This window comes from Protopterus annectens, chromosome 17.part0, assembly GCF_019279795.1.
Source record: "Protopterus annectens isolate FY-2018-M chromosome 17.part0, PAN1.0, whole genome shotgun sequence".
In the NCBI taxonomy this organism is placed as follows: domain Eukaryota; kingdom Metazoa; phylum Chordata; order Ceratodontiformes; family Protopteridae; genus Protopterus; species Protopterus annectens.
Genome location: NC_056751.1, coordinates 590,678,647 through 590,706,431, shown reverse-complemented (window position 1 = coordinate 590,706,431; position 27,785 = coordinate 590,678,647). Strand labels below are relative to the sequence as shown.

Below are 27,785 nucleotides of genomic sequence, written 5' to 3'. Positions count from 1 at the left end.
GCATTAAGTAGCATTACCCTCAGATTTTGCTTGCTTATACCTGTTATGGTGGTGAATTTGTCATTTGAATCTTGCTTAAAAAAGGCACTATAGAGGTGTCAAGAGCCTTAGCCAGTATCAGGAATCCCAAGGGTGACAGGTGCAGGCCATCTCTGGCAAAGCATTGTGGTTTGTCGAACATGTCATCCCAGGCAGACAGATGCTGGATCCCCTTAGATTGACACCAGAAGCTTAGCCAATTGTTGAAGTCAATCATTTTGTCCTTGCACTGTGGTATCATTCTGGGCGATGGCGGGATGCTACTCAGGGCTAGGGTCATACGTGCCTGGGCTACAAGATCGGACAGCTCCTCCATGTCTCTTCATGTAGTCCAGGGAGGTATGTCTCAGATCATTCACACTAACATGGACAATGACAGATTCATATTTGTACTTGTGGAGTGACCTGAGTGCATACGTTATGTGGCGGATCCTGCCACCTGACAGGCAGCTGACAGTAACTTTCTCCTTTTTAGCCTGGTGAGTGGAACATCAGTGTGCCTGACTATGGAGTCACCTATGACTAGAGTGTTGGTACGTTGTTATGCCTTATGGGCTGTGGTTGAGTGAGTTTATGGGCTATGTGTCATTTGGGTTGTGTTGGGGGGTGGCGGTTGCTAGTGTTTCTGCTTTGGAGGTCCCTGTTGCTTGGGTAGATTTTGTTTGAAAGCCTCCACAAATGTAGGTGTGTGTTTTGTGTTTCTATGTGTTTGTTTTGGTAGTGTAGGTTTTGAGGGACTTTGTGATGAGTGTGGTATGGTGCAAGTGTTTACCTTCTCTTCTTGACTGTCTAGTCCAGTCTTGGGTGAAGAGAGCTTTGCTTCCAGTTTGGCTATATAAGTGCATCTCTCACAGGTTGTAGTGTTGGGTGGTAGGAGGAGAGGGTTGTCTGTGTACATGAGGCAATTGCTGCATTGCCCCAAGATGCCCAGATTCATCAGGTAGACAGGAGAAAACACCAGGAGCTGACCCTTAGACATGCCTGGATAGGTGCTTATTTATTAAGTATTAAAAACTGTTTTCCTCTAGACAAGTGAGGAAAGTTGAGTGCTGTAGTAATTTGTAGCTTATTTAGTGCTTACAATGAGTTCTGAACAAGTGCTGAGCTGAAAGGAACAGATTTGAGTGCTGAAACTAGAAAACTGGCTAGCTCTAAGAAACAAAATTAAGCTAGAAGGCTTCCCTCCAACACAGTAAGGCTTGGGGGCTCAAAAGCTTACAAACAGTCCTGGATACAGCAAATCTGTATCTGGACTAGACGACTTACAGGAAAGGCAGGAAACAAGCTTAGAAATTTTTTTTTCCTGTAATCATGGCTGCACAGGTAAAAACTACACTCTCCAAAGCCAAGAACACAGCATCCATGGGACCTGACAACATCCCAGGCTGCGTTCTACATGAACTACAGAATGAACTGGCACCCCACCTAAGCACCGTGTTCAATCATAGCCTCACCTCAGGCTTTGTGCCCACTGAATGGTGCACAGCGACGGTTATCCCACTCCACAAAGGGGGAGCCACCACGTACCGTGGGAACTACTGCCCCATGAGCCTGGTCTGCAAGACCATCATGGAACTTATAAACAAAGACATTGGTAATCTCCAAACTCTGGACCCCTCCTAGTTTGGGTTTGTAAAAGGCAGATCACATCTCCTAAACCTGATAGACTTCTTTGAAGCAGTCACCAAAGCCGTAGACGAGGGTAAGGTGGTTCACACAGCCTATCTAGATCTCGCCAAGGCTTTTGACACCATCCCCCACTCTGGAATTATAGCTAAACTCACTAAACTAGGTATAACTCCCTATGTCACAAGATGGGTTGCCAACTGGCTTACTGACAGAACCCACATTGTGAAAGTAGCAGACTCCAAATCTGACTTCAGACCAGTGACAAGTGGAGAACCACAGGGTTCAGTCCTGGGTCCTCTCCTGTTTGGTATCTACTTTTCAGAAGTACAGGCTAACACAGAAGGTCTTTGGCTAATGTAGTTCACAGATGACTACAAACTAGGAGCTATAATCAAAACTCCTAATGATGTGGACATCCTACAAAAGGGCCTCACTGAGACAGATGCCTGGTGTCAAAGCCATGGCTTCAAGCTCAGTGCCAAAAAGTGCATTGTCATCTCCTTTGGTAAAAACTCTGTACCCATGAGCTACCACATAGGTGGTAGTTTACTTAACACTGAAAGTGTGATAAGAGACCTTGGGACAGGTGGACAGTAGTCTCTCCTTTGATAATCACATTGCCACAGTAGTCAGGAAATCCTTCTACGTGGCACACCTCATCACAAAAGGTTTCTCATCCAGGAAAAAAGAGGTCATTGTTCCCCTCTACTCATCACTCATTAGACCCATTATAGAGTACAACACCCTCACAAGTCATGTACCTCACAAGACATCTACAACAACTGGAAAGGCCACAGAAATACCTCACAAAGAGGATTACTGGCCTCAAACAGATGCCCTATGCAGTACCTTCTCAAAGAACTCCAGCTTTACTCCGTCACATATTGCCCACTCAGAGGCGATCTCTGTCTAACATACAAAGCTATGTCAAACCCAGAGCTGTTGGATATGCTCCACTTAAAGAAATCCCAATCCGTTCAAGCTACATGCTCTGGGGACCTAAACCTTGTCACCACAATAAACAGAACATGCTGGAGGGATAGATTCCTGTCTCAGAGACTTTCCATGCTCTGGAACAAGCTACCTGTCTATATCAAACAAAGCTCCTCATTAGCACTCTTCAAGAAAAATCTTGATGATTGGATGGGAAATAGGAAATTCACCCCGGGGATCACCTCTGGGGCTCTGCTCGACAGGGGCACAGGAAAATAATTTTCTTGGGTGGCGAAAGCCAGTGTACCTCTTTGGCTAGGCTTGTATAGGCCCTAGGGCTAGTAGCCTAGTACCTACCTATGAACCTATGAATGCAAGGACTTACTGAACACACACCTATGTTTGCCTACACCCACAGCAGCTGGTGGATCCCCCTGTGAATACTCATCTGCCTTTGGCTGAGGTGACCTTGGCACTGGTGGTGGGATGTGTTCCCCTTGCTAATCCTGCTGAAACTGTTTTCTTAGAATTATGTTGTGTAGCATAGAACATACTGTGAATATTTCTGTACATGTCTATCAGTTGTACTGCAGGGCTCCCCCAGATGCATCAAGGCACCAGAACTGTGACTTCAGCAGCCCAAACACATGCTCTGTGGTATTTATTGTTTCAGCATGTGCATCATTATGTTGTTCTTCCATGGGTGTGTGTGTGCATTTCTGATGGGTGTCATCAGCCACAGTTCCAGTACATAGACTGCATCACCCAGTAAATGCCCCTGTGAGATATCCCCCACAGCAAACACCTGGTACAGTTTGGAGGTGTGCCAGATATATGATTCATCATAACTGCCAGGGTTGCCAACACACACATTCAGGATTATTCCCTTGGCGTTACACATGGCTTGGCAGTTGATAGAGTGGTAGTCCTTTCTGTTAATGTAGAGCCTACCCAGTTCTCTGGGTGGTGCCTTCATTTCTACATGTGTGCAATCTATGACACCCAGTACTTTAGGGTAGTGCACTACATGGTAGAACCCCTGCATGTTTCTGGCCCTCTCCTCAGAACTATGGGGAAGATATATGTGGTCACTGGCATGTTGGAGCATAGCATTCCGGAATTGGTGGAGGATCCTGGATGCTGATGCCTGTGACATCCCCAGCATATCTCCTACAGGTCTCTGAAAGGTACTTGTTGCTAAGATTCTAAGGGCTACATCACCTTTGTCTCCACTGGACTGGGTTCCCTTTGGTTGGCTCTGGCTCTGAGTTGAGGACGACAAAGGTCGCAGAGTTCCTGTAGTGTGTCCATGTCTACCCTGTAGCGCTCCAGAGTCTGCACATCATGTAGGGTGTGAAAAGTTAAACAGGGCCTAAAACTCTTCTCCTTCTCAGCCTAGGCCTATTAGCAGCAGCAGCAGTATTGGTTTCAGCCTGTGCCACATACAATTGAGTTAAAGCAGAAGCAGCTCCTAACATTCTGACCGTGTAGACTCCTTTCCATGTCTGTATTCCAAAAGTTTTGGAATCCCAAGGAAAAACCAGCATGGAGGCTACAGAGATGCTTTATAGCTTGTTGAATAGCTAAAGCATGTTGGATTGATTAATTAGCATGCAGTTCAGCTGCTCTACTGTAATCAGCATACCATGGTGTTTACCTTGTTTGCGCGGTGGTGCATGCCACTATATGACGCGTACTGAATCCAAAAGTTTCCGAGCCATGTACTGGGTGAAAAACAACAATGTAGGCTTTATTGAATCCCTCTGTATGTCTTTTCAGTATTGATACTGACAAAATTGAAATGATTGCCTTTAGCAAAAAAAAAAAAAAAAAAACATTTAGCCAACTATGCATTTTGAAAAAAAATATATATAATAAAAAAGGCAAATATACCAAAGAATATTTTAAATTATAGCATGTCATTGCCCAAATAAAATATTGTTGTAATGTACACAATGGTATATATGTGCATGGCACATATGTGAAGACATCTTTGTCCAGAAAATTAGTAAATAGGAAGTTGAATTAACTGTGGGGATACTTTGCACTGTGGAGTATTTTTGACTTTATGGAAGCAAATCATAGTACTGATTGGTGTATTTCATTTGGGAGTCACATGGGGATAAGGCTGGCTTTAGGTGAACTGGTACCCTAGGCAAAGGGGCTCCACAGTATCTCCCCCCAGTGTACATATCACCTAGTGCCCCCACTGCTGCTACCCCCATGCTGGCCTACCCACACCTCTCAGATCACCTTTTTCTTCCTTTTTCTCACAGTTTGTTTTGCTCCATTTTTTTTTTCAAGACTACACCCAATCTAGGGAAAACAGCTGTATTAAATCATGGGGGCTGTAGATGGTTCTGAGGTGCATTTTATTTTTTTCAAACAACTTTTACCTTTAGTGATGGTCTGAACATAAATTGCTATTCAGTGAAGAAGTTCAGTTTTGCTCTTCAACTTTGTTTATTTTCCTGCATGCTTTCAACACACCCTAACTGACCAAGACTGCACTGTAATAACTAAATTACATTGGGGGTCTAGGGGCTGCTAGGTACCCAGAAGCCAAGGAGTAATTGGTGCTTGAGGTGTATTGTAGAGCTTTTTTCCAACTTTTTGATCCAATGATAGCCTGCATAAAACTCATGCATAAGGAAAGAAATTCAATCTTATTGAATGATTTATTTATTTATTTCAAGGAAGACATTAGTTATATCCAAGGTTTAATGCTCAAAGCTGACCAAACAGTGCACAATAAACAGAGAAGACAAATGCTTGTGATAATACACAATGATACACAATAGTACATGCCTTTCCATCCCACCTTAAAAAAGGTATTCTCTTTCTGTATATCCCCCTCCGGTATTAATTTAGAATGAAAATTAAGCACCAAATTGCCACAGTTATATATTTCAAGTTGTTGCTGTCATATGTATATTCAGCATGCCTCCTCAGTCCTACCTGCAAAAGACAGCCATCTTTTGTGTACCTCTCTGATGTCAGCCTTGGACAAAATTGAAAAAAGCAAATGATACATATTTGCCATCAGACATATGTAAACAGAATACTTCTTTACCCTCCCTGAAAAGATAGCCACAGGTATATGCATCCGTTTGAGTGTGATGAAACTAAAAAAAAAAAAAGAATTACAGTAATGTTTCCAACTTGTTGCTTTTATACAGTACACTATTCCTGTACAACTTTAGTGAACCTGTATGTAACCCCTGAAGTTTGTGAGGAAAGTTAAAATAAATGACCACACTGTCCCCATCCCAACAAATATGTAGTGACCTGTGAGGTTCAGGAGGAAAGTTAAAGAAATAATGACATAATCCCTAAGCTCCAGTGACATTCTGTGTACACCTGTGACAGGTTTTAGACTAGGTGAGGTTCAGGTCAGAGGCCACTTGTAAGCATATGTCAAAATCTGCTTATACAGCCTTGATGGATGGGGGCCACCAGCCCCCAAAAGTTCCCACAGTCTGGTTATTCTGTGATGCATTTTATCCCTTATTTTATGCATTTTGTCTTTTTATTTATTTAGTTAGTTAGTTACTTACTTATTTTAGAGCTGAGTGTTTAAACCAAGCAAGCCACATAAGGGTCAGTTACTTTCATCCAAACAACCCCTACAAAACAGTTATAGCCACTTCTGTGAGCAATTCAGATGTTGTATTGTGATAAAAGAGGATGGCCATTTAATGAATGTCACCTTTGTTCCAAACAAACAGTTGCTTCACATTAAAATATTCCAGGTTGCTTCACACAAATCATACTAGTCCTTCAAAGCCACAATAATAAACAAACAACAGCAGGCAGCTAGTCATTTTCCTCCACAGACAGCCCCAGCAATTATACCTACTCTGGCTGTGCATAACAGGTGTCCAGTTAAATAGTCCATCTTCCCAAAAATGCACACTAGACCTGCAAAGCCAGATGGTGACTGTTTAAACTGAGCAAATAACAAGATAGTTAGATACTTTCATCTAGACAATCTCCAACCTCAAATGAGTAGTTATAGGATCATAGGATCATAGAAAGTTAATAGGCTATTGGCCCTGAGGTCCTTACAAGCCTAGCCAAGAAATTAGCCCATGTTCCAACAGGTCAGCACACTATGCCACTGTCAAACAGGGGCACAGGTGGAATCCCAGGTGTGTATTTTCTGTTCCCCATCCAATTATCCAGGTTGCACTTAAAAAGGTTTAATGAGGTACTCTGCTTTATTTGGAGAGGGAGTCTTTCCACAAAAGGGGGAGTCCCTGTGTCACAAATCTGTCCCGCCAGCAAGTCCTATTGATGTCACAAACCAGGTTGAGGTCATGCATGTGGGTTACTCGAGTGGAGCTTGACTTGCGGATATGCAGCAGTCCCATCAGGGCGAGGTCTGAGATTCCTTTGTATGCCAGACAGAGGTCACGTCTGAGGAGTCTGTAGGAGACTGAGTAGAGGAACAGGGCTTTTAGCCTGTCTTTGTAGGGTAGATGTTTGAGGCCCTGGATTCTCTGGGTGAGGAACCTCTGTGGTCTCTTCAGCTGCTGCATGTGCTTTGTGAAGTACATGCCGAAAGGGGCATTGTACTCAATAATGGGTCTTATAAGGGAAGAATACAGGGATGTTATGACCACCTTGTCCCTGGATGAGATACCCTTACTAATGAGCTGGGCCATGTAGAAAGCTTGCCATACAACAGAGCCTATATGGTGGTCAAAAGTCAGTTTGCTATCAACCTGGGTTCCCATGTCCCTCATAACTGATTATGTGCTTAGTGCCTTATTATCAATGTGATCATTTGTGGGGATGTCATTTTCCCCAAAAGGGATGATGATGCATTTTTTGGCATTTTGTTTGAGGCCATGTTTCTGGCACCAGTCATTTCTTTGCGTGAGACCCTCTTGGACGATGTCCACTTCAGTAGGGGAATTGATGACAGCACCCAGTTTGCAGTCATCTACAGACTTGGTCAGTCATAGCCCACTAGATTTATCCTACACCTCTGAAAATATATCCCAAACAGTAGAGGCCCCAAGACTGATCCCTGGGGTACACAGCTTGTTATGGGTCTACTACTTGAGGTGGCTTCCCCTATTTTGACTAGGTGGGTTCTATCAGGCACAACTGTGATGGCTATGAAATATGTTTCACCTTTGCTCCACATAAACAAGTTGCCATACATTTAAGTATTTCAAGCTGCTTCACAAAAATCACAAAGCCAGTAATATTGCCAAACATATCTGGCTGATTACTGCTAGCATCATTTAAATATTATTAATATTAATAATAGTAATAATAATAATAATAACGATAACCCCGCTGCTTCCCTCTTCTCGTTTCACCATTCCTCTCAACTCTCCAGAACTCTGCAGACTATCCATGATTTCTTTCTCATATGTTGGACCATCAACTTGGTGATGCTCAGGTAAATTGCTAAAGATGACAACTTGGTGATGCTCAGGTAAATTGCTAAAGATGACAACTTGGTGATGCTCAGGAAAATTGCTAAAGATGACAACTTGGTGATGCTCAGGTAAATTGCTAAAGATGACATCTTGGTGATGCTCAGGTGAATTGCTAAAGATGACAACTTGGTGATGCTCAGGTAAATTGCTAAAGATGACAACTTGGTGATGCTCAGGTAAATTGCTAAAGATGACAACTTGGTGATGCTCAGGTAAATTGCTAAAGATGACAACTTGGTGATGCTCAGGTAAATTGCTAAAGATGACAACTTGGTGATGCTCAGGTAAATTGCTAAAGATGACAACTTGGTGATGCTCAGGTAAATTGCTAAAGATGACAACTTGGTGATGCTCAGGTAAATTGCTAAAGATGACAGCTTGGTGATGCTCAGGTAAATTGCTAAAGATGACAACTTGGTGATGCTCAGGTAAATTGCTAAAGATGACAACTTGGTGATGCTCAGGTAAATTGCTAAAGATGACAACTTGGTGATGCTCAGGTAAATTGCTAAAGATGACAATTCAAAAGTAAAGCCAGATATTAGCCAGAAATTAGAGGTGCATACTACTTTTTTCTCATACTTTTTCAAACAATGCATTGTGTTGATGCAAAACCTCCTGAGTGTCACTGCTTCATGCCTACATCTGAATGTTGTGTGAGGTCATTTTCCAGAACCTCACAATGTTCAAGTCTAATATGGCATGGCTTGACTTGAATGGTCAAGTGGAGCAGGCCACCCGGGGCAGCCATCATGCCGAGGGTATGTTTTGTTTTAACAGGGGTGCATTAATTATTTATATTTGTTAGAAAAAAGAAACTAAGTATTTAATTACACCAAAAATAAATAAATAAGTATAAAAGCTGCACCCGTAGAAGCAATGTACCACACGGCACCTAGCTGGTCTATGAGTAGGGCTGGCCCTGCATAGGGGAGGGTGCTGGTGGACAAGCAGCACTTACAAATTAAACAAGAGACAGTCAGACCTACAGTTAGTAATTAGGTGATGCAGCCTAATAGCTAGAAAGCATGACATTTGTGCACTATATACAGGGGCACTCAGCAGGCTCTCATTCTGTACGGCTGTATTTGGAAATGTTTAAATTGTTCAAGGCAGGCAGGTTCCTGTTAGATACAGTGACTTAACAGTTATCTTTATGAGGCATTATTTTAAAACAGTAGACTTGGGAGTACTGTCAGTCAGTGCAGTATTCTGAACATCATAAAGTAGTTGGATAGTTAACACCGAGGAGATTTAATATGAGCTGTTAACAATCTGCCTCCTGTAGTTCAGAATTTGAATCCCTCACTCTCGGTTTGCATAGCATATAACTCTGAGCAAGTCAGACAGTGCTCCTGTATTACCTCTGAAAAGGGATACCACAGTGGCCTTAATTCTTTTCCCATTTTTTATTGTTAACCAGGTATCTTGTCAAAGTAATGATGCAGTGTTTTAAACAAAGAAGATATTTATTTATTTATTTAACTGGCCTACTTGTTCAGAATGTTCTTTCTGTCGTGGGTTTGAATGCATTACAACATCTAATAAGAGAGAGAGAGAGAGGCATTAAGTAGCAGTTATTTGATGGCATTTTCAGTTAAGTGGTTTTAATGAAAGGCCCTGAATATGACATTAGATGTGTATTACTATGACATTTGAAAAGGCTAAAAAAGGCTAAAAACGCTTTTTATTAAAAGTTTGAAGTTCATTGCTATGAATAATGTGCTGATGCCACCTTGTGTTGAAAAGCATAATGTGTTAGAGAGAGGAGACTGAAACATGTTCTTGCTTTTTAGAAAACAAGCAGGCACCTACATACTCTCGAATTTGTGTCTTGTCCATTATATACTGATTTTTTTTATTTTATTTTTATATATGTCTAAATAAATAGTCTAACTTGATTTTTTTTAAGTACAGAAGCATTGGTACAATTTTTGTTCTTACTGCATATCAATTGTAACATGGGTTTTGATATGCTTAAATGCATTTAGCTTCACTTTGATATTCAATAGTTTGCTATTTATGGACATGGATATTTATATATTTAAGTAAATCCAAGACCATGCAGGTAAAGAACAGGTGCACAGCCAACCAGTTGGAAACTGCAAAAAACACAACAGCCAGCACTCAATTGTCAGCAGTAATACTTTATTATATCATATTACATATGATATAACAAAGTATTACTGCTGAGAACTGAGTGCTGACCATTACATTTATACATTTAACACATTAACACCTATATGATGTGGAATATAACACACTTCAAGCACCTTACACACATCTTGTATTCCAGAGCATTTTCTGAAAAATAAACTTAAAAAGAATAAGATAAACAAATGTAATTATTTTGCAAACAAAAGCTATTAAAACTGTACAAATGGCAATGTTATCCTTAAGAAATATTCTTTACAGTGATAATAGTCAGTGCATTCATAGTTTTTTTTCATGAATACTGTAATATATTATAACGCCCATACCTCCCAAATTATATTTTTCTAAACTTTCTCAAGCGAATTTTCATATCTTGAAAACTATAGAACCTAGGATACATTGTTAGAACAGTTTTGTAAATCAGACATAAGCTTTCATATGACGACTAGAAATTACTCTATAAGTGCATACTTATTGAGGTATTACTTCTGTGTGGAGACATGCGTGAATGGACGTACCTTTGTTGAAGGTTGTGCGTCAGAGCTGGCAACTCTGCACGTAAAAATCTACCGCCAATCATTAGCGGACCGGAGTTCCGCTGTGGCGACCCCTAACCGGAAAAAGCCAGAAGACATAACAACAACTGAATTATGAAAACATACTTTTAATTTTATAATCAAAGCTGAAAGACACAACAACAACTGAATTATGAAAACATACGTTTAATTTTTATAATCAGTAGTATAACTAATATACAGTATCACTCAAGATGTGTTTCTTACAGTGCAAATATAAAGGGATCAGTTTTCTTCAACAACAGCTAAGGTTACACCTTATGTCATACTGCAGTTTATAAGACACATGTTTTTGAAGTATTACATACATATAGAAGTACTGCTTATTTAGTGATGGACAGGTTGACAGATGAAATCAGACAGGAGGCCCCGTGGACTATGATGTTTGCAGATGACATTGTGATCTGTAGTGAGAGTAGGGACCAGGTTGAGGAGACCCTAGAGAGGTGGAGATATGCTTTAGAGAGGAGAGGAATGAAGGTCAGCAGGGCTAAGACAGAATATATGTGTGTAAATGAGATGGAGGGTAGAGGAATGGTGAGGATGTAGGGAGTAGAGTTGGTAAAGGTGGATGAGTTTAAGTACTTGGGATCAACAGTTCAGAGTAACGGTGAGTGTGGAAGAGAGGTGAAAAAGAGAGTACAGGCAGGATGGAATGGGTGGAGAAGAGTGGCAGGAGTGATTTGTGACAGACAAGTACCAGTAAGAGTGAAAGGGAACGTCTACAAGAGGGTAGTGAGACCAGCTATGTTATATGGGTTGGAGACAGTGGCACTGACAAAAAGGCAGGAGTCAGAGCTGGACGTGGCAGAGTCAAAGATGTTAAGATTTGCACTGGGTGTGACGAGGGTAGACAGGATTAGGAATAAGTATATTAGAGGGTCAGCCAGGATTAGAAGGTTTGGAGACAAAGCCAGAGGGGCAAGATTACATTGGTTTGGACATGTGCTGTGGAGGGATGCTGAGTAAATTGGGAAAAAGATGCTAATGATGAAGCTACCAGGTAGCAGGAAAAGAGGAAGGCCTAAGATAAGGTTTATGGATGTGGTGAGAGGGGACATGCAGGTGGTTGGTGTGACAGAGCAAGATGCAGAGGACAGGAAGAAATGGAAACAGATGATCCGCTGTGGCGACCCCCGACGGGAGCAGCCAAAAGAAGAAGAAGTACTGCTTATTTTCATAATTACTAGTAAAAAAGTAGCATTCTTAGTGAATTGTCCTGTCTCCAACATTGGTGTTTCACCACTTCAATTTCTCCACTGCAGGACATCCTAGATTAATAATCTTAGTGTAATTTTCTTAATAACTCCTTGCCCTTTCTAATACTGCCTATTGTTAGCTGGTAAGACAGTTAGTGAAACAAGAAGCCAGACCAAAAAATAAGGTCTGGATGCCATAAGGAGGTATGGGTTTGAACTGGAAGTATACAAAAAAGGCAGTATAGGCCTGAGTGAGAAATAACTGGTGAAAATGAAAACCTAATGATTCATCAAATTATAACTCTGCACATCCGTAACTCATTGAAACAATGTGTTTTTACATTTCAGATTTATTACTTTTCCCCGTTATGTGAATTGGAATTTGTGTATGTAAGTTTTGGTGTGTGTATCTGTCTTTCGGGGGGGGATGGGGTCACAGCTATCCACAACACCCAGAATAGAATTTGTTTTTCAGTTAAAATGGCATTTAATAATTCATTCTTTCAGTGAGGTGTGGATACAATAAGTTGTTACTTGATACAGTAAGAAGCTTGTGAAACAAATAATAGTAGTGGCATGTTCTGAAATGATTAAAGGATAGAAAAACATGCAAGCAAAAGACATGGAATAATGTGCTTGTTGAGTATAATTTGCAGCTTAGGATAAAAGGCCAAATACAGGTGAATCACCAACACGAAACTCCAAAGTCTCAGAGAAGGATTTATTTAGCGCTTTTGTCGGAATATAATAAATTACTTCTTCAAAATAATCTGAGTATGATTTGCAGCTTATCCAATAGATAAAGAAACAAAATGGCTGTATGGGCAAGGACACCTTCTCTGATGTCACATAATGTGTTTCCCTGAAGTATGGAGGAAAACGTATAATGCCATAGTTTAAGTAAGTATTAAACTAATGCAGTTAGTGTAGGGTTTTAAGGCTGTAGGTTGTTTCCTGTCATCCCACAATGCAGGGTTTGATAGCCCCAGTTTTCATTTGCCTGCTGTCTGACTCTTTGCAAGTCACTTGACCAAACAGTGCTTTGGGGCAGTTGGGAAATTGGAGCAGGCTTATCAGTGGTCTCCTAAACTGGGAGTACTGCTTTCTGTCAAAACGGAAACTCATCAACATCTGGCAGATCGGTTCAGCTAATCTGATAACTGATCAGAATATACCATCTTTGCCAGTACAAGATGACGGCATACCTCTCAACTGTACAGATTTTCACAGAATGTCCATATTTTTGCCTTATATTTTTGGTCCATTTTTCCTAAAATTGTGGCTTTCTGGCAAATTAATGGCAAATTATTAAAGACTGAAGTTAGAAAATAATGACAGACATTTGAGTTTTAGACTTCATACCCTTCAGAAAATTCATGCTAATGCAAAACCTATTGTTCTGTTAACTTTCTAAGTTTGTAAGAGAAATATTTAAAAATTGTCCCTATTTGTACCACTTTTTCATGGCTTTGTCCAGATATCCTACACTAAGAGGTTGAGAGGTATGGATCACAGCTCAGTGGGAGTCAAGGAATATGCCTTATTCCCCCACTGTAGTGTGATCTTGGAGTTGGTATATATATTCTAAAGACATGCTTCTGGAGCTTTTCTCCCCGGGCCTCCGCTGAAAACAGGATCTGTGGAACCTAGTCGGACTTTCCCAGTCAACAAATGTTAAATAAAAATAAATAAATATGTAATTAGCTGGGGAGATGGGGGAGGCACAGCTCCCAATATTTGAGGTGCAGAGGGGGCTTCCCCTCTACAAATTTTTTTTTTTTTTATCCTCTGTGGATCAGTGTTTTGTTTTTTCACAATTTCCTGTTGATCATTGTTGGACTGAGTAAATGTAATTTCAATGGTAGGTTATGCTTCCCATGAACTACATGCTTAAAAAACTGCCTCGCACCTAGTATAATTTACTTGTTGCATGGTAAGTCCATTCCCAGATGCTTTGTAAGTAGCTATTTACTAAGCACCTGGGAAGGTAATTATCACAAAACAACCAACTTCCTTTAATGCACAAACACACGCACACATACACACACACCACATACCTGTATATGCATACATACATATGAGCACATTTTAATTGTCAACAAATGAAGTTGCCAATATTCACAGCACTGCATATAAAACCATCAACTGTGGTAACTTTACACCAGTATCCCAACTTACAGTTGCACCTAAACCTTCTGATCTAATTAAACAGTAAAACTGAAGAATTCCTACATTTTTTAATTACTGCACTCAAATATCACCATAAAGTAATTTGTGAGAATAATCAACAAACATCTTTTTCTTTGTTATAATATTTTCCTACTTTTGCATTTATCATCTAGCCATGATCAGCTTGATAACATATTGATATCCCTGTAAAAACATTTAGATGGGGGATCGGCCCTCTACACCCCACAGCATGTTGGCTCTGCCCCTACACCCACTTAGTTATTCAGTGGACACACAACCACAATGAAAGGGAAACATTGCTTAAAATCTATAGTAGAATTAATGTGAGTTGACTATAACAAAAAAAAAAAAAAGATTAACTGTACATTCAACTGGTCCTGTTCCCTTCGACAACTACCAACAAGTTATGCAGTCATCAATATGTGTATGTATCATTCATATTATTGATAATCACAGTATCGACTTAGACAATCACGAGACAGTAGTACAATCAATCTAAAGTAACCAAACAGTATTCAACGCCCAGACTTGCCTCCTCCTTCCCTGCAAGATCCATATTAGTGCTTGTTCCTAGGTCTGCAACAAGAGATTCAAAATGTGATGTTTTATGCTGTTGCTGGTATACACATTTTAGATTTTTGGTGCAGTTATGACATGATTGTGGAAGTTAGTGTGGTGTTCCACAATAACATGATAGTGAACCTCTGTACATATATATGGTTGCAGTTCATGAGAGAGAGATAGAATGTTCAAAATATCAAACATGATATGCTCTGATAAGCTCTTTATTCCCCAGAAAGTATTCTGTGGCAGGAAGTAGGCCAGTTTGCTGGTCCTGCAGAAGACCTACCTTATACCTATTGCGAGCATCCTGTTCCCCTTGTTGGCTCTACGAAGTTTGCTAGTGCAGTCTCGCAAGGGGAAGAATGCCTTTAAATGCTGGAGTCCCCTTGGTTGGCTGATGCTAACCACACTATCTGCACTTGTTGTTTCAATCTCTACCAGATAATACCTACTCTCCCACAAGGTGTCGCCCTATGTGACAAGCCAAGTTGCCTTTCTTCCCCAAGGATGGGTGAGCCAGCAGTGGCCGCTCACTTCCATCCTCCCAACCAACTCCCACAGGTGCACAGGCCACTAATAAAACATAACTTACCTGCATTGTAGTCAAGATTTCATCCTTCTGTGTCATGAAGCTGGCTGTACCCTCCTACTTTTTAGATAAGCTTGTTAAACCAATTGTAGTATGTTAATAGCAAACTTATATGACTGATCGTATGCACATGCATGGAGATAGACAAATCTGTAAATAAAGTGTTAGTAAGGAGTTGGGTGCTGCACTGTTTTGCAAATCTATGTTAATTTGGGTTATTGTTAATTAGTAATAGGTGCTTATGATGTACCAGAAAAGAAGAGCATTCAGAGCATTCAAAAATAATACTAGTTATTAATAGATGCAGTTTTATGTTGAATTATTAGAGGTGCTAGATGTCAAGAACAATGTCATTTTTCATTATTGAATACAGTAAAGATGCGTTTTAAAAAGTTTGTGACAGCCAAAGACAGTGCACTTGATTTTGTACTTGAACTGATCATTGTGAGCTTGCATAGAAAGCTAGGTAGGTATATAAACATCTAAATATTTAAGAAGAGGCTAGTTTAATGTGGTTGTCTTGAAAAGAACGAAAGTCGTTGCTAGAATGTGGAGGTAGTAATCTGGCTGAGATAGTAAGAGCATCCCCTTAACCCGATCTGTTCACACACTTACCTTAATCCGGTCCGTAACCTTCGCTCCACAGTCGAGGAAATAGCAAAGCTGCAGAAACGGCCCACCGAATATTTTCCCTAGGAAAGTATTCGATATTCTGCAGCTTCGCTATTTTCAGTGTTTGGTGCATAGGGTTCGATATTATAACATTCGAAGTTTTAAGACTTCGATGTTATAATATAGACCCTTTCTAAACATCTCAGTCCCAGTTGTTTTTACCTTTGTTACTACATTCACTACTTCTAGTATAGTTGGTACAGATTTTCATTTCCATTTTCTAGTAACATAATTAGACACAGCAGGGCCTTACCATGTTTAGACAATTCTGATTCTGTGTCATAGTGCAGAAAAATCATCGCCCTCGTCACACCATCTTGCCAGCATCTCCGACAGTGCATACTGCAGGGAATTCTTAAAGTCTGCCAACCCACTGCACTCCCAGAAAATATGTTCCCAAATACCTCTTTCTTCCCCATCACACCTCCATTTGCTGTCTACCTGAAGAAAAATTCTCTGGAGTCTTCTTGGGGTATACAAATATATATGTAAACATTTCCAAGCAAAAATCCAAAATCTTCTAGATTTTGTTGACTATTTGAGACAAACATAGATCCTCCCATTGTTTCTTTGTGAATTGCTTACCCAATCTCTCTTCCCAGTCCTTTGTAACCTCCTCTAATTTATTTTTATAGTTATCATGCAATATTTTATATGCTGTACTAATCATTCCTTTTTTAATGGTAGCTTCTGTTCTAGATTCTACTAAAACTCTACCAGTGCTGGTCTTTTGATTAGGACCTCCTTTTTCTTTCTCTTTGCTTATATTCTGATATGAATCTTTGATAGGGAAGACAATCTCTAACACTCAGTCCAAATAAATTCTTGGCCTCTTTCTATTTTATTACCTTTCCTCTCTAGCTATTTTTTCCCAATAACTTGGTTTCTTTGCCAGTTTTTTTCCAATAAATTACAGCCCCCTCTTGCCTATTGTCTATATCCCTAATTGCAGTCATCCCTATCGGCAGAGTGTCCTTTCTCAATTCCTGTGTTGGCTTAGTTCTTAGGATGCTTTCTGCTACTTTACAGATATAATATTCTGTATGATTACTATTATTCTCCTTAAAGGCCTGCATTCAAAATCCCAGTCTGTCCTGGTTTCGTGAGCTTCCCCCCATTTTATCATCACCCCTTTCACTGTGAATTATAGTTTTCTGTTTGTGATATGTATAGGAGCCTTAACTGTGTAGCTCCGAAATACCCCTTCAAATTGGGTAATTCCAATCCACCCTATTCTACTGGAAAAATCAGCTTATCCCACTCGACTGTTGCCATCTCCCCCTCCCAGATAAAGTCCTTCAGCTGTTTATTAATTGCTATCCATAGCTTCTCTTCTAGTTGATAAAAATATGCCTGATCTGTATATAAGACTAAAGGGACTAAACACATTTTGACTGCCTGTATCTTACTATCAATATCCATATAACAAAGTTTCCATTTTCTCAGTTTTGTATCATCTTTTGTTTAGTCTCTTCAAACATATCTTTAGCTGCCACACCAGAATAATTTTTAATCCATACTGCTAAGTACTTCATTTTATTATGTCTCCATAAATACAAATATTGCTAAACCAATTTGTGTGTGGGTACATAATTTATCACTATTGCCTTTGTTTTAGCTTCATTAGTTTTATATCCTGAAAAGATTTGAAATGGTCTCAGAATGGTCCACAACACTGTAATGCATGTTTCTGGCTTTGTCATGTGTAAAATAATATCATCTGCAAGTAAAGCCAGCTTTTCTTGGTTACCATACCAAATATCATTGAATGTCTGAGTCTTTTGTTTTCTTTATCAGTGGTTCTAAATATAATGCAAATAACAAAGGGAAAGAGGACGCCCCTGCCTGGTTCTTCTTCTTAAGCAGAAATTATCAGAGAGGACCCCACCCACATTAATTTTTGCCTCCTATCCCTCATATATCCTCCTAATCAACCTTGTAGTGTTTTCAAGAAATGCAAATGCTTCCCTTGCTCTGCTCATAAAGTCCCAGCTTGCTCTGTCAAATGCTTTCTCTGCATCAAGAACCACCAACTACAATGGTATTTTCTTACATTCTGCTTCCCTCTGGATCATCAGTGTTTTGGTAATGTTGTCAAATATTTGCCTCCCCTCCACAAAACCACATTGATCCATATCTATCAATTTTGTCATTACATTTGTCATTCTTTTAGCCATTATAGACAGGAACACTTTATAATCATGATTTAGTATTGAAATGGGCCTGTATGAAGCTAGGTCTAATGGATCTTTACCCTGTTTAGGAATTACAGCTACCACTGCTTTCTTCAAGGGTGTTGGCACTTCTCCCTTCTTTTAAAATGCTGTTAGACAAAACCTTCCAGATCTTTCTCATTTTTCCCTCTAGCTTCCAAACTTTCACAGGAATAGCATCTATTCCTTGGGACTTCTGTAGATTGGTTATACATCACAATTTTTATCTCATCTCCTCCTATCCTAACTGTTAGTAATTGAGCCTCATCTACCTCTAGTCTTGGCATATTTAATTCTGCCATAAACATTTCCATATGTAACTTTTCATGATTTCCATATATCTCTGCTTTATACAGACTTTCATAGAATTTCCGAAATATTTCTAACACCCCTACAGAATCTCTTGTTACTTTCCCTGTTATAGGATTCCCTGCTCCCTAAGCTTGGCGACAGCCCTTTCTACTTTCTGTTGCCTGAGGCATTGTAGTAAAAGTTTTTGTGGTGTACTGTTATTATCAAAAACCAGTTGCTTAACAGCAATCTTTCTAAACTTGTGCATATTATCAAGGTAATTCCTTATTTTCCGCTTAGCCTTCTGCAGTTGAGCCTCTTCTTGTTCCATGAGATTCACCCTATTCTGCAATACTTTAACATTTGTCAGTCCCTCTAAACAATTCTTGTTACATCTTAACCATTAATTTTATCCCACTCTCTAGCTATATTTTCAGAAGAAATTTCTATCCTGTCTAATCGCTCTTGAATAGTCTTCACTACCCATTCCTTAAATTTATCTCTTTTTAACAGATAGGTGGGAAAGTGCCAGTGTCTCATTTTTATTTACCTTCCGCGGTGATGCAGCGGTAGTGTTGTTGCCTCACAGCAAGAGGTTCTCCCTTTCGATTCTCGGCTGGAGTGCGGGAAGTGCCTTCTGTGTGGAGTCTGCATGTCCTCCCCGCAGTTGGATGGGTGTTCGAAAGACATGCGTAAATGGGTGTGCCTTTGTTGAAGGTTGGATGTCGAGCTGGCACCTCGGCATTCATGAAAATCTACTGCCAATCATTAGCGGACTGGAGTTCCGCTGTGGCGACCCCTAACCGGGAAATACCGAAAGACAACAACCCTGTGTTTTTATTTTAGTTATTATTGGCACATGATCTGAAATAGTTACTGGGTGCATATCAAGACCTTTAATTAAATGGACATGTTCCTGTGAAATGTAAATTCTGCCTAGCCTAGCCTAGTTTTTATATATTGGGGAATAATATGTTAATTCACTCTGAACTCCTATTACTGAATTCACATCTTCCATGCCAAATATTTTCATAAATTTCTTCAAAAATCTACCATCATTTGTTACACTTTCCCTTCTGGGCCCCCAGACATATCTTCACTGTTGCAAATCACATTCCAGTCCCTACTTATAAGTAATATTCCTTGCTGAAAACTGATTATTTATCCCAGAATGTTCTTAAGCTCCATTATAGCAGTTTTAGGTGGAATATAAATACATGCCAGTGTAATCCTCCTCCCTTGCCAGTAGCCCCTTAGCACTACAATTCCGCCATTATTATCCTTTTATCCTCTTTTATCACTATTGGAGCTCCTTTTTCAATTAATATAAGTACTCCTCTTTTCATTTGTCCCAGGTATTCCATTGAGTAACCATCCTGAAAACCTTTCTTTATGAAATTCACATCTTCAGTTCTTTCTAATTGTGTCTCCTGTAACATAGCTATTTTCACTCTACATTTTTAATATAGTTCACTACTCTTTCTTTACTGTATTTATCTATGAGACTGTTGACATTTAAACACATTACAGAAACCATCATTACATTACAAGGTTATTATTTCCACCTTTTATGTATAACATCTTTCTGTTAAAGGTCTAGTTCCAGCTTTTGTTTTATACGCATACACTGTTTGACAGGTTGAGCTTTTATACAGTTGTTTCTTGTCATATCTATTTGAGCCTATATCACATTTTACAAAACTTTTTTTTTTCAAAAGCCCTCAAATACCCCCCGCAATACCTTCCTAAAACCTATTAACTTAATACTAACTATTGAAAGCCCTCAAACACCCCCTCCCACAATACCTTCCTAAAACCTATTAACTTAATACTAACACACAAAACTATGTACAGCTTCAAATCCTGAAGTTTTACCCACCTAATAGGAACAAAGGTCCCAAACTGACAGCCACATTCACAGACTTGAGGTAACCTAAAAGAAAGGTTAAACATGCTAAAACACATGATGCAGCTTGTGCTTCTAAACTAAGTTCTAATTGTTTTGTCTTTTCTTTATAGCTCTCCCAGTTGGGAAACCCCTGAATGCTTTCAGAGAACATTATCTCCTAGCCACTTTCTCTTCTCAGTTTTTTTTATCTTCAACCAATCACTCTCCACCAGACTGTAGCTAGTTTCTCTTTATCAGATTGTCTCCATGGAGACATGAGAACCAGGCAGCCATTTTCTCAACATGAAGACCAACTGCAGAAGTGCTACTGAGAATACATGTATTTGCTACAAAAAGTCTCATAATATTCAATAATATTTTTCATTTACTTGCTTACTCTTAAAACTTGTTACTAAATCAATCTAAGGTCCTTAATCCAGATATTTCCCCATGGATGAATGAGAAAAAGCACATTATTTTTTCTTTTGTCATGCTCTTTTAACCAGGTTTTTATTGCATTACCTACATTTCTTAAAACTGAACAAGAAGAAAGAGAGAATGGAGAAAGAAAAAAAAAGAACAGCAGCACTTGTTTACAGTCCCCATTACACTTAAAAATAACTGAGAAAACATTACTTTATAGCATGCAAAGAAAACCATACACCACAAAAATAGTGCTATTAAGAAAAACAATTCTTTCCTTACAGTTAACTTTTTACCTCTTCTTCCCCTCCCTAAAGCATTTTTGAATATTAATGACATGAAGTAGGACATATGCTTTAGAGTCTCCCACAAGTCCAACAAATTCTGAAAAAGTTCAATATTTCCAGATTTTCTTGTTCTGTCATATTTCACAGATATAATTATTGCATTGTAATCCTACATTGTTACTGGTTTTATTACTGTTCATTTCCATCTCCCATATCTTGTTTCTGCTTCATTTCCAATGTACTCTTGATTCTTCTAGCCAACTCTCATGTCCCTTTCTTCACTCCAACATTTTCTATTGAAAGATTGGTAAAAGTTGTACAGGTAGAGTCTCCAGTGGTCTCTATTACAGAACAAGAAGAAGCAGACTCTCTTTCTGTTTCACAACTCATTTTTTGTTGGACAAATTTTTGTATTTCACCTTAGCATGTACTTCATCAAAAAATTATTTTGTCCCTCCAGGGAAGAATACTTTGAAGACAGCTGGGTACAGCAGTTTGATTCTCACATATCTGTCTCAACATTCACTGAATAGTGGAATAAATTTGCTTCTGTTCTGCCTGATGTACAATAAGTAATCATTCTCCACAAATACTCTGCTGTCTCCTACTTTTAGTACTTTGTCCTTCTGCCACAGTTTTGTCAAAAATCAACCCCTTCTGTTATTAGGATTGCATCTTTACTATTAAAAGTCTAGGCTGCTTTCTCATAGCCAGGTTTGGAGCATACACATAATGTGCCCTTTCAACTAACAACTCTTTCTGTGGAATACCAGTCTAGTTGCTTATTTATTTTTTTTTCATAAAATTAATCCATTCTGTTCCTTCCAGCTTCTCTGGTATAGTGAAAATATCAGGTTTTCCCTATGTGCTTTGTCCTCTAAGTCTATTATTTTTTGAAACATTTTTTCCTGAGCAGTCTCATATTCAGCCAGCCTTTTCTTCATTTCGACCTCTGATTTTTGCAGTTTTATCACCTAATCTGAACATTTGTTTAAAGCTTCTTCCATTTTTCCAGCCTTTTGTTGTTTGTGTTGATATACTCCATCAGTGTTTCATTTATTTTAACCAGGTCTGTGTGCAGTTGTCTTTTATCTTCCTGTAGGTTACTGGACTTCATGTCTGGAGGTTGCATTGCCATTTGCTGAACAGCTGCGGAACTTTCCCCAGTCCGTGTTTCTTTGTCACTTTTTGTAGCTGATTTTATTTCCCAGATCCTCTGTATTTTTTTTCCTGGCATCCAGGTAGTACACATACTAGCCAATTACTGAAATGTACCCATAAACACATCTACTGGCCTTCTCTGCTGAGTTTCTGTTTTCACACTGGGAGAGCTAGAATTAAGCTATTACTCAATGTGTAGCCATCTTGGAAGTCTGTGATCACTCTTGGTTCAAAGACAGTGGAGGACAACCAAGAAGTAGGTGGCAGTTTTCTAGACCAAAGGATTTAGTTAAGGCCATGTAAAGTTACTGTTAGAAAATCCTTGTCCATAGCAAAGAGAATAGAGTATGTAAGAGAACAAAGGACAGTCTGTATATTTCATCCCAAAGTTAAACCATATTCATGTGTGGATATCAAGTCTTATTTCCTGAAAGCACTCTGAAGCTCATTGATAAATAAGTTTTTGACCATTTGGTTAAAGGGGAAATAAGGAAGACAAAGCTCTTGGGGTCAAGTGGAGTATTGATTTTCAGAAGGGAAGAACCTTTGGCAATTTCCAGGATAAGGCAAAGGAGAGGTTAAATAAATGACAGGGAGGACTCCCTGCCACATGTGCAAGACCTGAAGTTGCAGGTTGCAGAAGTCTGAATTAACCTGCAATTCAAACAAAACAGCAGAAGATCTCAAACTTCACAGCTACACAACTGGAGAGTTTTTGCTTGAAGACTGTGTCCCCTATACTCTCTAATGATGATGATGAAGATTTTGTAAAATGTCTCTTCTTTATACTTTTCATTTGCATTAAACACTACTCTAATTTTGTGAAGCTTTTCTCACCCAACCTCCACTGAAAAGGGGCTTTAGAATGCTCAGTCAGACTATCTCAGTAAACAAATGCAAAATAAGTAAAATAAAATACATGTAGAGTCTATGCACACTATACTCATACTACTTATATATAATAGTAGAGATACTGAGAAAGAGGAATATCCTAAAATACCACAACCTCAAACTTTGTGTTTATTCCAACAATTCACATTTATAGTTTTACTTTTCAGACAATAAGAGTTGTGGACCTCAAGAGTTCAACAGACACCCTGCATAAAAGATAGGTAATGTGGTCTTTAAACGTTTTTAGAAACCATTTCAAGAGCCCATCATTTTCCAGGACCACTATGATTTGGAAGGCTTTCAAGAACTTTTTCAGTTTTTTAATAGAGGCTTTTTATGTGAAAGCAGAAGCTGGTAGTTTATTAACATGAAATAAGGGAGAATAAAGCAAGTCTGAGAATTAATTTTAAAGTTTTGAGAAGGGACTGTTTTTTGAAGTACCAGACTGTCTCAGTATTTTACTAATTTCTTGTCGTTTAAGAACTAGTAAGGAACAGAGATCATCTTTCACAACAGAGGATTATTTTTTTCCTCCATTTCATAGTGAGATATTATGAAGTTTCCTTGGAAATCTCGTTCCTCCATGACGCTCAGTACTTTTTTTCTTAGTTTCATGAGGTAAAGGAGAGCATTGCTCATTTAAGCCTCTGTCATCCTTCCTGTTTCTAAGAATCTGAAGGAAAATTGTTCTAGGAATGTACCATTGAAGCATTACAAAAAATTTATTACACAATCAACATAAAGAATACTGATAGAAAATGGGACAGCCAGTATTTAAGAACTCGTTTTTAAGTTCATGGCAAAGACTTTTGCCACTGATATCAGTCTGCATCTGAGAAATTGAGAAACTGGTAGAACTTTTGTATATTTACTTCACTAATGAAATATGAGTGGACAGTGGTCACTTAGTGATGGAAGAAGAGTAATGACATTGTGTATTTTGTAGGGGTGGTTAGTACTGAAAAGATGTAGAAAAGATCTAGAAGAAAGAGATTGCCAGAGATGTTATTGGACATGACTGATTCTGAGACAAAGTGTAAAAGGCAAAGGCTGGAAACGGAGCCAAGAAGTCATGCCTAGCAGGATCAAACAAAGAAGGTTAATGGTGAAGTCACCTAAAGAAAGAATATTCTTTCTTAATTGGATGGATTGTAGCAATGATAGGTCAGTGGAAGTGTGAATTGTAAGCTCCAAGGCAAGCTGACTTGGATCACATTTATTAGAGTTTGCAAAGTTAACTAAACAATCTGTTCTTAAGATCTGACTGATCCAAGTGCAATGCACTGAAGTGAGAAAAGTGAAAACTTATATTTTGGAAGTCAGATTCCCTCCATTTTTCACAGATGGCTGTTATGTCCAGACAAAGCTGTAGGATCAATGTGTAAAAATCATGAAACTTATTACTATTAAAATGTTAAGAAGGCTAGATTTAAAGCATGTTGGTGCATTGTTGAGGTATGCAGCCCCTCACTGCAAGGGTGTGTGTGGGGGGGGGGGGTGAAAATCTCCCCTGCAATAACATTATTTGTTGTAATTTAGTGCTCAGCTGCTTACTTGATATTTGTAGTACTTGCAGATCACTGCAGCAGTATATTCAATGCTGCCAGTTTTGACACTGGTCTCATCATTCAATGGGTTAACATTGACAGTTGGGGTATTTTGTATACTGACAGCTACATCAAAATTAGGTAATGCTGCCAGTAAAATGGAAAACTCTCTTATTTTGATGATATACATATATAATTTTTCTCTTAGGGAAAATCAGGAAAAAATGATCTACTACCTGTTGCTGGATCGTAAAGAACGGTATCCCAGTTGTGAAGATGAGGATCTCCCACCACGCAATGAAATAGGTAACACGTTTTGCATATAGCTGACATCATTAACTTTATTGTCTTTCTTTTAGTGTATTGAAGTGGGCAGCCAATCAGAACATTCTGAGTGGGGGAAAGGTCCTGAACTATATCCAGCTCCATATGTGAATATACTTACAAAGATACCAGTGGGAGGAGGAGATGTATCCTGCTGATCTACACTGTTGCAACTAGCCCCATTCACAGCTGCCTTTCTGTGGACTTATAAATTCATTAATTCGTTTTTTGTTTTTTAGTCCCTTTAACTAAGTCTCTTCCAGGACTCGGTAACCTTTTTGATAACGTTATTATTTCCTCACGTTTTTGAGTATTTCTTCAAATTTCATCAGCCTTCCATTCATCTTCTGGCCCAGCCTCACCCTCAGTAAAATCTTTTCCATGACATTCTCAAGCTGAAGGAATGCATGTGCAGTGTAAGCTATGATATTTGATTTTTGATAGCTGGGATTTTTTTTCTCTGTACATGGCACAACATTGAGTGTATTACATGTTCTGATGTATTTACAACCAGTTGATTGCTTCTGGAAGAAAAAAATGTAATTTGGTTTAACAGTTAAGAGACTGACATTCACAGCAGAGTGTGTGTCCTATCATTCCCCACTTGCATGCAGACTGACTTTGGGGTGAAAGAAGTAAAAATCCTTGTGCTGATACACAAAGTACTCAGACAGAAGACTGTGGCAAAATGCAGAAATACATATGCAAATATATTTACAAGCCTGCCATTATACAAGCATTGTGGAGATATATTTAAAAACTGTACCTAAAAAAATATACAACAGCTCACTATATCAAAGAATGCAAAATGACATACCAATTTTTAACAAAGCAGTTAAGACAACACTACTGGAGGTGGACCTTTAGAAACTTTATTTTGCTAAAGTAAAGCATAAAGTAAGCTCATGTAATGTTAATCCTAGGCTGTCTTCTCCAAAACACAGTGACAATTCAAAAATTGTAGTTGCTATTCAAAAAGTTGTGACAGACTTAGTTGTACAAAAACAAATTAAAGCCAGAGAAGTAGATTTAGTATAATTTAATCCGGAAAAAGACATACCATAAAAGTAAATTACAAAAAGGTAAACAGGTTTATATAGGATGAAAGAGCTAAACCTCTTTTCCTTTTTGCAGCTTACTTTTTTCTGGATTAAATTACACTAAATCTACTTCACTGGCAGTAAGTAGTCTGTTCTTGTACAACTAAGTTTGTCACAACTGTTTGAACTGTGACTGTATTTTGGGGAAGCCAGCCTGGTATTAACACTAAATGAACTTACTTTCTGCTTTACTTGGACTTATTTGCTGTACAGATACACACTGTAAAATTTCTTTTGAGCCCAGACTGCTCCTGAAACTGGACCTTTGGTCTCTTTTTGCCTGTCTAGTTTTCAACATTAAATAAGTAAATAAGTTAATAAGATGGCTCCAAGTGTTGTAAAAATATTTTTCCTGTTGTTAGTTACTTTTTTTTAATCTAGTACAGTTGCATCCAGTTTTGATCAGTTTCATAAGCTGTCTAGGAGTTACTAGCTGGTCATTCTGTGGCAGTAGCGGATAATTTGCTGCTCTTTCTAGGGAGTTGGCATTATTGGCTGAAGACCTAGCTGTTTTTCATTGCTTCTGTTGTGTTTCCCGCTAGTTTATACTGCTCTGTGCATGCTATGCAAGCGTTTGCTAGACAGATGCAGGCAGTTTTATTTTCAATATTACATTAATACAATCTCCTAGGCTATACTGTTTAAATTATACACTCGAGAGTTCATATGGATGAACAGTCGGCTTTATCTCATTCAGTAGCACTTTGCTCTTGTCCAATAAAAAAATAATGTAATTGCAATGTAACCTAACATTTAAATTAAATTGGATTTATATTTTGTTAAAAAATATTAAATTTAATTGCAGTGTGAACTAAAATGAACATTTTAAGTAAATTAAATTTGCATCGACTAATTATTAACTGTTTAGTTTAATATCAGCAAGTTCCGATTCACTGGAGTAAAATGAATGGACAGCCTACTTGTGTTTCCTCCATTGCCAATGTCATCACACTCAATATCCTCCTGCAGTGAAGTTACTGAATGCTCACAGACAATGAACTCTTACTCAGCAAAATGCATTCTGTGTGAGAGATACAGTAACATGGAAGCAACTGTCTTGCAAGAAAACACAGTGTATGGGCAACACATACTTCTACAGCATGCCACTCAGACACACACAAACAGAATTCACTGAAACACAAATCACACTAAATAAGACCAATTAGCAGCTCACAGCCAGTCACAGGGCCCCCTCAATGTCCCCTGAAACTCACATTCTCATAGCTTGTCACAGGGCCGTCTCTTGTGTCCCCAGAAAATCATGTTAAGTCCTAAATATACTTGAAGAACTTTCCTTAAACAAAAACTCCATTATTTTGGAATCTTTAATTGCCTGTCAATAAACTGGGGCAACTATACTTCAATTGTAGGATACACTCAGAAGTTCTTAGATTTAATGAAACAAAAACTCTAGTGCAGATAGTCAGAGAACTCACTAGAGGGCATTATATCTTAGGCCTAGTTCTTACACATGTAATATCTGTATATTGCATTCCTGTGGCATCTCCTTCCCTGGTTAAGTCCAACTATAAACTTGTCCAATAAAAAAAATAATGTAATTGCAATGTAACCTAACATTTAAATTAAATTAGATTTATATTTTGTTAAAAAATATTAAATTTAATTGCAGTGTGAACTAAAATGAAAATTTTAAGTAAAT

General features: G+C 38.7%; 1 protein-coding gene across 9 annotated transcripts in view; it reads left to right on the top strand.

Moving 5' to 3' along the window:
* BRSK1 (BR serine/threonine kinase 1) overlaps positions 1-27,785 on the top strand; it is a 1,260,562-nt gene that overhangs the window by 1,083,318 nt on the left and 149,459 nt on the right. For all 9 annotated transcript variants that reach the window (XM_044059120.1, XM_044059119.1, XM_044059121.1 and 6 more), the window contains exon 11: positions 24,910-25,007. In XM_044059120.1, the coding sequence (XP_043915055.1) occupies positions 24,910-25,007 (98 nt within the window). The remainder of the gene's footprint in view (positions 1-24,909; positions 25,008-27,785) is intronic.